At 34.0% G+C, this 13070-nt stretch overlaps 1 protein-coding gene across 6 annotated transcripts in view; it reads left to right on the forward strand.

Moving 5' to 3' along the window:
- Gpd2 (glycerol-3-phosphate dehydrogenase 2) overlaps positions 1-13070 on the forward strand; it is a 194802-nt gene that overhangs the window by 41811 nt on the left and 139921 nt on the right. For all 6 annotated transcript variants that reach the window (XM_048812290.1, XM_048812288.1, XM_015479192.2 and 3 more), the window contains one exon: positions 4672-4843. In XM_048812290.1, the coding sequence (XP_048668247.1) occupies positions 4672-4843 (172 nt within the window). The remainder of the gene's footprint in view (positions 1-4671; positions 4844-13070) is intronic.

Raw genomic sequence — 13070 nt, forward strand, 5'->3', positions numbered from 1 at the left:
TTCTCAGTTGCAACACTTTCCAGCTTTTATGAAAGAAATAAACAAAAATAAAATGTTATTTTAAAAGTAGTGTCAGAAATTAAATAAATTACCCTCAACAGTGTTGTATATTTAAAAAAAAAATCGGAGGGACTGTTCAGTAAAGCCTTTACAACAAAAGCACACCAAAAAAAAAATTTTTTTTAAAGCAGTAAATAAAAAGAAAGCTTTCTGCATTTGGCAGTGGTTATATCTTATAATGTTTTAACTATTTAGGCTGCTTTTTAAAACTTTCTCTCAAATATATGTAGACTCAGCATGGTGTGAATAGTGTAAGCCTTATTAGTCTCTGGTGCCAGGCTGTGTAGGTTCAATTCCCAGTTCTGCCATGAACTGGCTGTATAATTATGGGAGAGTTACCTTCTCTGCATCTAGTTACTTCTTCTATAAAATGGAGATTATCGTCGTACCTGCCTCACAATGTTGTTATGAGGATTACATGAGTGGAAAAAAAACAAATACCTTGTAAAAGTATCTAGCACCTAAGTGCTATGTACACATTTGCTTATTTGTTTTTAAAGGCAACTTTATTGAGGTATAATTAGGGTACAATTTAAAGTGATAAATATTTATATAATAGCCACAATACTCAAGCCATACACTGTACCTGTCATCCTGACATGTTCCCTCATGCCTTTGTAGTCCGTTTTTCCCTAGACCCTGACAATCTCTGATCTATTTTCTGACCCTATACTTATGCTTTTACAGAATAAATTTATACAGAATCATCAGAGTCATGTAGTATGTAGATCTCTGAGTCAGTGTGGGGATTGGTAGATTTTTCGGTAAAGAGACAGATAGTGCATGTTTTAGGCTTGCAGGGTATATAGTCTGTGCTGTAACTACTCAACTCTGCTATTAGAGTCATGGACAGAATTAAACATATTGATCAGGCAATACTGTGTTTTACAAATATTTGCCTACAAAAACAAGCAGCATCCAGATTTGGGTTGAAGACCATAATTTGCCAGGTCCTGATTTAGCATGATGCCTTTGAGGCTCCTTCATGTTATTTATTGTGTGCATCAGTAGTTATTTTTTGTTGCTAATTATTTTCCATTGCATCAATATACTACAGTTTAGTCATTCACAAGGTAAGGGACATTTGTAGGATTTTTTCCCCCCAGTTTTGGGCATTATAACTAAAGTCATTGTAAATTTTTGCTGGCAGTTTTTTTGTGTGTGGACACAGGTTTTCATTTCTTTTTGGGTAATTATCCAGGACACTTTTTGCTGGGTTGAATGGTAAATGTGCATACACCTTTGTAAGAATCTCCTAATCTGTTTTCCATAATGGCTACACCATTTTGCATTTATGAAGGCAAGATGGGAAAGCTCCAATTGGGAGGCATTCTCAACAGCTCTTGGTATTTTCCTCTGTTTTTAAAAATTTCAGTCATTAGAAAAGACACTAGATTGAAGACACTAGATGGAAGATGTTATCTTAATTGAAGGGTTTTACACATGGAAATGACACTATTTGGGTTTTTAAATGATTACTCAATTTGCAGTGTAGAGAATGATTTGGAAGGAGGCAGGGTGGATGTGTGAAGACCTCTGGGAGGGGTATTACATTAGTATAGGGGAGAGGGAAGATACCTTGACTTGAAAGGTGACAGTGTAGAGGAAGAAGTGACTATATGGGATAATTTTCAGGAGGTAGAATTGACAGGACTCAGTGATTGGTCAGATATGGGATTCAAGAAAGTGGAAGCTCTCCTGAATTCTGCCAGAATTTCTGGGACATGCAGCCACATGAATAATGTCACCCTTACTGAGATGAAGGATACTGGCTGAGAAGAAGTTTGGAAAGATAAAGTTCTCAGATCAATTTTGAAATACATGTGAAACCTCCAAATGAAAGTACCAACTAGTCAGGTCAGTTTGATATCTGGGTTCCAGAGTGAGGGAACAAAATTAGAAGTCATTGTGGTATAAAGGATATTTGATGATATGGGGTAGATGAGAATCTCTAGAGAGAGCTTCTAATGATATGAGAAGAGTGACTATAAGGCATCTAAAAAGGAGCATGAGTGATTAATGTTGCGCAGTTGAGTGACATCCAAAGAAAGCTGAAAGGGAGTGGATCAGGAACATTGGAGAGAAAGATGCCACTGTGAGTGACCAATTAGTTGTGTGCTATTGGTTGTAGAAGAGTAGTGAGCATTTGTCTTGGTGGCAATGATGATGATGTGAAATATAGATTAGAGTTGAGGCTTGAGCAAGGAGTAAGGCAGTAGAAAAACAAGGGCTTACAAATCTTTCAAAAATCATTAGGATGACTATTAGAAACATATGAAAGGTATATATTGTTTTAATTTTTAAGATAAGAGAGGTTAGAATATGCTGGGGAGAAGGGTGAGGCCCAGGAGTGAAGACACGAGGAACAGGGTAGCCAGTGGGCATGACTAATGCTCATCAGCTGCCTGCTGAAGGAGAATCCCCAACCCCCAAGTTTAATATTCATAGTTGGAGAATAAGGAGATGTTAATGTTACCAGGTTCTAATGAACTGTATCATAATATGGTCTTTAAACTTATTTTTGAGTATTTCTAGAAAAGTTACCAAGCAGAAAATGTCAGCAATTATTTTGATGTGTGAAAATGCTCTGGCGGTTTAGTCACTTGTCAGTCTCATGTTCAAGTTCTACCCATCTGTCATGGCACAGTTGAAACCCTCAAATGAAAGGCTTTCCCTCCCTTGTCTGAATGGTCATAGCCTGGTGGTGTATTTTTTTTTTTATTTGTTTTGTTCTTTCCTTTTTTTCTCTATTTTGACATTGGTTCCTTCTAAATATTTGTTATGTATGTATATTCTGTGTATAGTTGGGTATGTGTATTTTTTTTTCTTTTTCTACTTATCATTAGATGATGGAAAGCAAAGATCATAGCTAAAAGAGCAACTAGCAGTTATATTTATTTAGTTTGTTACCTTAATCGTATGTGAAGGTAAATGTGAGGAAGTAGTTATTAGCAGATAATTAGGAAGAGTTATCTACAGAATAGAATTTTTGTGGCTTGGCACCTGAATTAATAGCTTGAAAATTTATGATATCTAATTATAACCTTTGTTTTTATTATACTTAGCAAGATACATTTTGAAAGTTCCCTGTTATATGCTACTAAATAGTAAAGTTATTAAATAATAATAGTAACAATAATGACTATTCAATGGTACTCTGTAATTTAACAGGGACTTTAATATCATTATTCCATTAAGACTGAGGATAACTCAGAGATGCAGAAATAGTACATCACAGGAGTTTTGTCATCATTTTACAAATGAAACTGAGGCCCAAAGAGATTTGTCAAAAGTCTCATTGCTGATAAACAGGGATGCAAAGGCCCAAATTGGGACCCTCTCACCCAAATCCAGGTTGTTCTCAATGAAACCTATGTCTTCTAGATTACTTGCATAGAAGTTCAATTGGTCAGGTGATAATTTAATCCAGATATGGGGTGTAGTTATGTTTATTTTATTTAACCAAATAAAAAATTATTTATCCTGAGTGATCAGAGTAACCTCTATGTCAGAGCTAAGATCACAACAAGCTTCGACAAGCTTTGTTCTGGTAATGCAGAGGCTGATGTGTGGCCCCTACTGCAGAATGGGAAAACACCACAGTTGCAGGTTGTGTTGATGCTATGGTTTGAAGAGAAGACAAATTATGTATCCTTGGATTACTAATAGATGAACGGGCTCACACCATTCAATATAGGTTTTTAACCTAGTGTTAGCAATTTTGGAGAAAAAAAAACAAGAAGAAATAGGTACCAATTTTTCTGTATTTTTGATTCTGAATTCTGGCTTTGCCAACTTTTTTTTTTTAATGTCAGAATCATTTTTGATTTAGGATGATGATAAGTTACATTATTATAAGAGAACTAGGGATACCTAGTTTATTTATTACCATTGAAGAGGATTATGCCTACTTTAGGTATATTATTTCAAAAACTGAAATATTGCATGATAAATACTTGAAAATTAAATTTATCTTAAAATATTTAATGGGGAAACCTATAATTAAAATCTTTGAAAAATATCATTCCCATTGAACATAGCTGATTATTTAAACTGGATAGTAACTAAATAGATTCTTTTTAATTGTACTAATTTAAACCTAAAGACACTGATCTCTAGAATATATTTTGTCATGAGAATTGAGGAATAAGGAACATATACTTTTAAGAAATTGTGGAAAGACATAAACTGCTCTTTTTTTCTCCTTTCATGTAGAGTCAGCACATTTAAATGTTATCTGAATTGTTGTTACTGGGTAAATTATTTGCTCTCTTACCTCATAAATTATCTCTAAAGTATTTGGGAATTGCTATTTGATAGTGGAAATAATAGAATTTGGCTGTATTTAAAATTAAAACTATAAATTAATATATTTAATTTTAAACCCTGTGTTCTATGGCTAAATGGTTGAGATTCATAAAAAGAAATACACCTAGCATCCCCCACCCCCATCCCAAGGCAGTTAGTCTTGTAATTCTGTGTGAACTGTGGATTGTGTTCTCACTCCGGTGTTCCTTATCTCCATTGCAGATTTCTGTTTCTATTATGCTTTAAGATTTATTAAATTGGCCTTCTAGATGAATAACTGAAAATGGTCTGCTTTTACATCAGGTGAACCTGGCCTATGTGGAAGCGGCAGAGTACTTTACAGAACCTGTTAACAGGGAACCTCCTTCCAGGGAAGCTCAAATACTAACTTTGAAGAACACACCTGAATTTGATATCCTTGTTATCGGAGGAGGAGCAACAGGCAGTGGCTGTGCACTAGATGCCGTCACCAGAGGTAAGTCTGCTGTGATGAATGTGAGGTAAAGTTATCATCCTTCTCCCCAGTATAAATATGGACAGCATGTACTATATGGGAGTGGAGTCACGTTTCTGCTGGTATTTCCTAATTTTCCTTCTTTGTGAAGCACCTTTACAATTTGTAAAATATAGGCACTGCACAATTTTTTAAAAAAATGTCTTGTTTTCACTTCAGTGGATTTATCTAAAAAGTACATATTATATTCCTAAAAATTCTTCGATATTCTACTTTTTTCCTAATTCATAATAAATACGTTTGTATGAAATTAAAATATTTGTATATCACCTGAAATCACACATAAATGAAGTAATCTATTAAAATAAATATTCTTTTTATTTGTCTAGCTATGAAAATTCTCTCTTTCAGTGAGGTATGCACTTCAATTTGTGAAAGTCAGTTTATGTGCATAAATGATGGAAAAGATATGTTAGACTATGACTAACATAGTCCTGTCTCAGTCACCCTGTCTACTACTGGTTGGCATTAGAAAAGACAGGAAGAGAAGATCCCTAAAAATGAAAACATAACATGTAAAATAAGACATTTTAGTATGGAACCCCAGTGCTCTTACGCAAGATATATGTAATAAAATAATGTCAATGAAATCCGGGTACATATTCTGACTCAGTTTACCAGGCATCAGTTACCAGGTGTGTGTGTGTGTGTGTATCTGCATATTTAGACTAATTACTTGATTCCTCTGGTGTTCTTCATCTTCCAAATGGGGAAAAATACCTTCTTTGTATGACTATTGTGTTAAATGTGCTAATTACAAAGAGAATTTGAACAGTGCTTTTCACACAAAGTAGAAACTCAATAAATTATAGAAAGTACTATAGCTGCCATTATTAATGTGAAGGTAAGAGATTTTTGGAATCAAGTGTCCTGGAAGAACAATACATGCTGTATCTCAAATGTATTGAATTGGAATGGGTATTGCTACAAAGAATTTTAACTCAATATTTATGACTGTTTTATACTTAATGATGATAATTTATTATACAGATATTTTTTCTCAAATATATTGATTTACCACCACCATCATCCTGTTTTAATTAGTTATCTTACATATCTTGTAGAATTTACTCATGAAATTAATTTAAGGAGATTGAAGTTCACACAAACAGATATTACTTAGATTACTGTGATTTCACAGGACTGCCACTTAGGTTTTAGTCCATGAAAACCTCACAGCCTCAGTCCTTTTTTTTTTAAATTAACCCTCATAATGGTTAGTTCAAAATATAGGCACTGAAATCTACTCAGTTACCATGTAGACCCCAATTTTCATATAAATTCCTGTTTCCAGTCATGTAATATAATTTGAACCAGAATATTCTGGAACATTCTAAAGTGGATAGGTTAACACCTATTATCTTCATATGGTAATTTTGAACCTAGCTTTTTATCTTGGAGGCCTGGGCAGGAGTGTGAGGTCTTTCTTGGGACTACTAATTCCAGAAATTAAAATATACTGGGTGTGTATCAAAAATATCATTTCTCCAGGAGGGTTTAGGAAAATATGTTTCTTGGCATCTCTAGTTATTTCACGTAATTGTACTAAAATACATAGCCATTGTTTTTATATCAATTCTGCAGCTATTCACTGAGTACCTACTGTATGCTTGGCAATGAAAGGTACTACAGGAGAATACAAATGCGAGTAACTTTAGTGTGCTCACAATTCTATAGTGATTATGTAGACCAGTCTCCATTAAAGAGAATGTGTCTTTCAGAGGGCTCAGGCAACATTATAAACATGTAAACATAAAGGTAGTCATATCTATGGAGAATTGTTAGTCAACAAGCTGCTGTTTAGCATAGTAGAAATTTTAATAGGCAAATATTGCTTGTTAAGAGTGTTCCAAGCTGAAGGAACATGCAGAAAGAGCAGCATAGAATCAGTGTGTGTAGGAGACAGAAGCACTTTAATTGGAGCATGAACCAAATAAATGGGGATAATATGAGAGAATAATAGGAAGGCAGGACTCGGTTTGTAGTGCCAGGAGAGGGATTTGACATTACTGAACAGGCCTTTGGGATACTGTAGGTTTGGAGAACATCACTTGGTGATATGGAAGGAACAGAGATGGGCACATGCTTTCAAGAGGTCTGGAGACAATTGAAATAGAATGGACGTAACCTGATGGTGCATTAGGATGTATAGAAGGGAGGGAATATATCCCAAGATTTCTTCCTTTTCCTTTTTCTTTTTCCTTGTTAAGATATGACTTATGTGAATATTCTTGTAGACTCAGTAAAAAGCCAGGCAGGAGGAGAAGCTTTAAATGCAAGGAATAGAAGGGGAGCATATGGAGCAAGGCTATGTGAAATAACAAGGAGAGGAATTTCAAAGATGAGTCTGAATTTTGGCAGGAGGATGAGATTTGTTTCTCAGAGACAGAAACAAAAGGTGAAGATTCTAAGATGTAAAACAGGGAGCTTGTGTGTGAAGTATTCCTAAATAAACAAAACCCAAGTGAGATGTTCTGCTTATGGGTGGGAGGAAGGGACTTGAGAGTAGAGCAGGCATGAACTACCTTATGGAGAAGGTAATAAAGTGCTCTGGAGGTTCTTTGTTTAGATTAGAAAATGTAGACTTGTTTTCCAAGTACGATATTTTTTTTTGTGTGTGTGTGTGTGCACGCGTGTGCGCATGCATGCACACGTGAATGTGTGTATGTGTGTTCTGTATTGCTGAAAGTAAAGGCAGATAAAATAGTAGGATAGAATCCCAAACTGAGAATAGACTGGGCATTAGAGGTAAAAGGAAAAAAAAATGAGGACAGATTCCATGGAAGCAGAGGAAATTGCTTAAAGGTAGACCACAAGCTGAAGCGGGCAAGACGTAAGAGAAGTTAGAAATGCAGACTTTGGTAGAAAAGTTAGGATAGATTGAATAACTGACAACAAGTTGATCGCCAAATCCCTGTTACTCCTTTTCATTTCAAAAACATAGATAAGATTGCATTACTCTTTTCTAGTGTTTCTTTGCCATAGCAGTGTAGTCATCATTTACATGTATATAGTATTCATTTTTTAATGAAAAAATTCCATTTTTTTCCACTTAATGAGTGCAGTTTAAAAAAAAAATTTTTTTTCATGCTAGGCATTGAACCCAGAGCCTCATCCTGCCAAACATGTGCTCTACCACTGAGCTACATCCCCAACTTAGGTTTTTTTCTATTTAAAATAATGATATTTATGAGTCAAGTATTGAACAAGCTCTGAGAATACAAATAATTTTAAGAGTCAGCCTTGTGCTTGGGTTGTAGCTCAGTGGTGGAGTGCTTGCCTAGCATGCGCGAGCCACTGGGTTTGATCATCAGCACCACATTAAAAAAATAATGAGTAACTAATAAAAAAATATAAATAAATAAAATAATAGTATTTTTAAAAAGAGTCATCATTGTCTGCAAGAAGCTTAGTTTATTAATATTTGTTATAAAATAATTGTTTTCTTTGAATAATGAAGGGAATTCAGTAGTGACCACGGTTTAATGAGTGAATTATCTCATGATTGTGGGGGTGATGGTGATGATGATGAGAATGGTCATCATGATCATCATGATTGTGATCATGATCATGATCATGATTTTGGTAAGAGTTTCAGAACCTGAATATTGATCAGGTTTTTAATCTTATAGTTAATAAAAAAAAATAATGCACTTTTAACATCTCTTGATATATTGATTATTATCTTAAGACAGTTGCTGAAGAATGTCTTAAATATATATGTATATGGAATTGTGATTTGCAGAAGAGATGCTGGTGGCTTTCTGGGAGTAGTGTTTATAATTAAAATGTATAAAGAGATGCTGAAGGTAATCTATATTTATCCTTTTACTACAATTTCTGATCATATCAGTAGCCCTCTGAAGTGTGAAATAATCATGGGCATTTGGTTAATGAATTGTGCATTGTTGCTGTTCATTCATGGAATTTGCTCCTTTATTATATTTGATGCTTCACTTAACAACAAATTTTGCTTTCTCTGCGTTTGATATGTTTTTACCAAATTATTCCTGATTGTATCCATTAATCTTTAGTCACATTTGACAAAAATAAATTACTGTGATCTTTTAAAGTTACCAGTAATAATTAGATTTTTCAGGACATCAAAGTTTTTGGGGAACCACTAGATGTTAAAGGGCTTGTATAAAAATGTTTGCACAAGCTTTTTGATAAAATACTGTGCCCAAATGCAATTTTGGTGATGGAAAAGCGAAGGCTGTGGAGGGAAGAGAAGAATCTGTAGAGTCTTCATAATGAACCTTTGTTTGCATTCTCATCATTGGCATTTTCTTGAGAATCAATTTTCATTTGTTTCATTTGGGAATATTATTTTATAAACATAATATGCACAATTCTCCTCACGTTTTCCTGCAGGTCTCTAGGATCAATAGAAATTTCTTCACCATTTAACACCTCTGTGTCCAGTTTCTGGGCAGAAGCACAGCCCTGATGCCCAGTTGTGGGCACTTTGCTCCTAAAGGAAGCAGGAATAAGGAGCATCTGATAAATATATTTACTCCCTCAGGGTTCTACCAAGTGTTTTCATTAGTTATTTATATTCTTTTATGTGACTTTATCTCTATGTGTCTGGGATCACCCAGTGCATTTTAACTCTCATGGCTTCAGTTCACATTCCAGATAAGACTGCCTCTTGCTGGAGGAAAACATTGTTTTTCTTTCTTAAAAATTCATATGTACTTTTAATTTATAATGGTGTCTGACTATCACCATAATTTTTCCACATCTAAGGCAGTTTTTTTTATTGGTTATTCAAAACATTACAAAACTCTTGACATATCATTTTTCATACATTCGATTCAAGTGGGTTATGAACTCCCATTTTTACCCCAAATGATGTGATTCTGATTCTAAGGCAGTTTTGCATAGTGATTAAGGACATAGTTATGGAGGTAGAATTAACTGGGGTCTAACATTGGCTTCCTTTGATTAGCTCCATTACCTTCCAGAAGGGACTTAACTTTACAGAGAACTTCAAGTTTCTCAGGGATAATGGAGAATAATAATAACTTTCTTCCCCTTAAGTAAAGGTTTGTGCATTGCAGAAAAAATGCAGAGAAGGGAAAGCCTTGTTAAGAGTGCATTCTGGGAATTAGAGGCCTACCTGACTCAGCTTCTTCCCTACCCCCTTGCCATGAGGTTAGGGAAAAATCCCCCAAAGTAGACTTGCAAAAAGTTTGTTGTTTGCCGGACACTGCTAATAACACTAAATTGCAAATCCCTCTTAACATTAATCTGGAAATTTAACATAATTTTGATTAATATAGTTTTTCTTTGGTGTAGGGATCAGGTTCAGGAAAGAAATGAAAAGCTGTGTTAAACTTCATCTGGAGAAATAGACCTGTGAGATTTGTTAGATTAATATTGAAAAAAATACTGATAAGAAAAGTAGAGACCCATAAGAAATGAAAGTGTATCCTAAAGCTACACAATTAAAGTAATTTGGTAAGGGAATATAGACATCACTGGAACTAAAGTGAGAGTCAAGAAATAAATGTAAATATGTAAAGTTTAGAATATGGTGAAGATAGCATTTCAAATCTGTTATTACTGGTTACTTAGTAAATTTTGTTGGAGTATCCAACCTCTCCAATTTGTGTGTATATGTGTATACAAGTATATGTGTCGTATTTATCATACTCCATGTGGATCAAGGATTTAACAACAAAACTCCAAAAAATTATTAGAATGTGTACATGAATTTTAAAAAAAAATGGAGTAGGAAAATATTTTCTTAGCACAACACCAATAAACTATAAAGAAAAAAATCTCCTAAATTGGATTTCATAAAAATTATAATTTGTCAATGGCAAAAAATAATAAAATAAAATAGTGTGAAATTTGGAAAATATTTATAACATGTCAAACAGACAGGGTTTGTTATAGCTGTTTTTAATTTTTCCATACCTTTTTGTTTGAGTTTGTCTTTGGTAAATAGTATGTAGCTGAATTCCATTTTTTGCATTTTTTAAATACTTAGTAGATAGTAAATGAATTAATCCAGTTATATTTATTTGGATTCTGTATCAATTTTATATTTCTTTAACCTATCTTTTTGCTTTGCTTTTTTTTTGGTTCCTTTGTGCCTATTACATTAGATCAGCTTGGTATCATGCTCTATTTCCATGCCCTTGTGCAGTTATTGCTATCCTCAATGCCCTTTAGGGACTTTTCCTGAAAGCAGATTTAGCCTTCTGACCCATGTTGATCTTGTGGTCCCTTCAGACCATATGCTGAACCAGCTTATGCCTTGCTATGCTGCTGTCTAGAATGCGTCTGTCATCCTGCATCCTGGCCATGTCCCAGGCCCAAACAGTGGTTAAGAGTAGCTTGCCAAACTCCTTGTGCAAGAGGCAGAGCCCTTCTTCAGTCCCAGCATTCAGTGCTCATCTGGCTTTATTACCTTTCCTCATCATGGCTGGTTGTATTCCTGTTTAAGCATAAGCATAGAACATAATTGACCTTTGTTGCTTCTGTGTTTTATAACTAGGAAGCCAGCAATGTATTATTTTTATTATTTTCTCTTCTCCTGTGTCGTTGAGATATTCTTGTTTTGAACATTGGCTATTTTAACAAGAAGAATGTAAAAGGAGAAACCACAGCACCAGAGACTTTCTTTTTCCTGAACAGTATTATTACAATTTTATAACTTAATACAGTTTTGTGACTTTAAAATCACATGTGCATTTAAGGAACACAGAGTATGTTAATGACATAATTTAACTTAACATAGTATCTTTTATTGATAGTTTATCCATTTTCTAATATAAACACAAAAATAGATATTAAAGTAACAATTGAGTATATTTGTGCTTCTATAAAATGCTCACATTCACTGTCAGGAAATGCCAGGCAAAGCACAGGATCCCAGTCAAATCCAGAATGACTTTGCAGCTGTACAGTGGCATTATTTTTTAAAGAAATTGATCCTTCATATAAAATGTTCAGCCTTTGGGTTAGTCCCTTTTTCTTATTAATGGCAGTGGCTGTCTGAAATCCAAAGTTAAGTGCCCAAAGCTTTTCTAAAGAAAGATTATCTAACCTTTCTTTAAACGATATCAGTTTTTCTTCATGGAGCTGTGAATTTAATACCTATGCTTATGGTTCTAACGTACAAAGTATCTTAAGTTTTCTGATTTGTGTGTTATTACCTTGGTGCCTTTGACAGTTACTCCATAGTGATTCTTCTTCTTGCCTTTCTATTTAAAAACATCTTTATAATGACATTTCTGAAATTTTATCCTAATGAAATAATTATACAGGGATTTTAAATGAAAATACAATCTTGAAGTACTGGCTGTAATAATGAAAAAAGAAAATAAGTATTCATAAATAAGGAATTGAATAAATAAATCAGTGTAAACATTTAATATAATATCATCATGCTTTAAAAATAATATTCTAGAAAAATATTTATTGACATGGATAAATGTTTACAATAAACAGTGTTAAATTAAAAAACCTTAAATATGGTATATGATCCTATTTTTATAAAAATGTACATATGTGATTATATACATGCATAGAAAATGTGAACATTTAAACACCCAAATGTCAACTGTGGTTATCTCTGAGTAGTGTAATTACAGGAGAGTTTTATTTTGTTCTCTTTGCTTCTTTGCATTTATTATATTGAGCATGTTTTCATGCATAATAAGATAATCAGTAAAAGGTATTAAAATGTACGTCTGTTCTATTCCATGTTGTGAAAGTTAAATGTCGTACCATTTCTCCCCTTAGATTGTAATTATCCCTCTGTATTCACTCAACTGTCTTGAACACGAATGGGTTTAGGTGGAAGTAGCAGGGCACTCTCAATCAGCTCAGAAAAGACAAAGCTTTGCTGAACCAGAGCTGTGCTCAGCCCAGACTCCTTGCCCTGTCCAGAAAATACCAGTCCATCTTGCAAGAATGTAGGATGAAGATAAGTGAAAGGGAGATTTCAAGTCGATCTTATTCTTTCTCTGTAACTGACCTTGTTATCCCTCCTAAGATTTCAGAGTAATTTTACTCCAGAAATTATTTTATCACTGTTATGAAATTCCTGAGACTTCTTATCAAAAGTAATCAATAATAAAAAATAAAATAATAATATCACTGTCAAATGATCTGGTTTATCGGTCATCTATAATAAGGTCAATGTACCTTATTGCTATCCATAGAAAGTAAT

The sequence above is a fragment of the Marmota marmota genome, unplaced genomic scaffold (genome assembly GCF_001458135.2).
Source record: "Marmota marmota marmota unplaced genomic scaffold, marMar, whole genome shotgun sequence".
NCBI classification, from domain to species: Eukaryota; Metazoa; Chordata; class Mammalia; order Rodentia; family Sciuridae; genus Marmota; species Marmota marmota.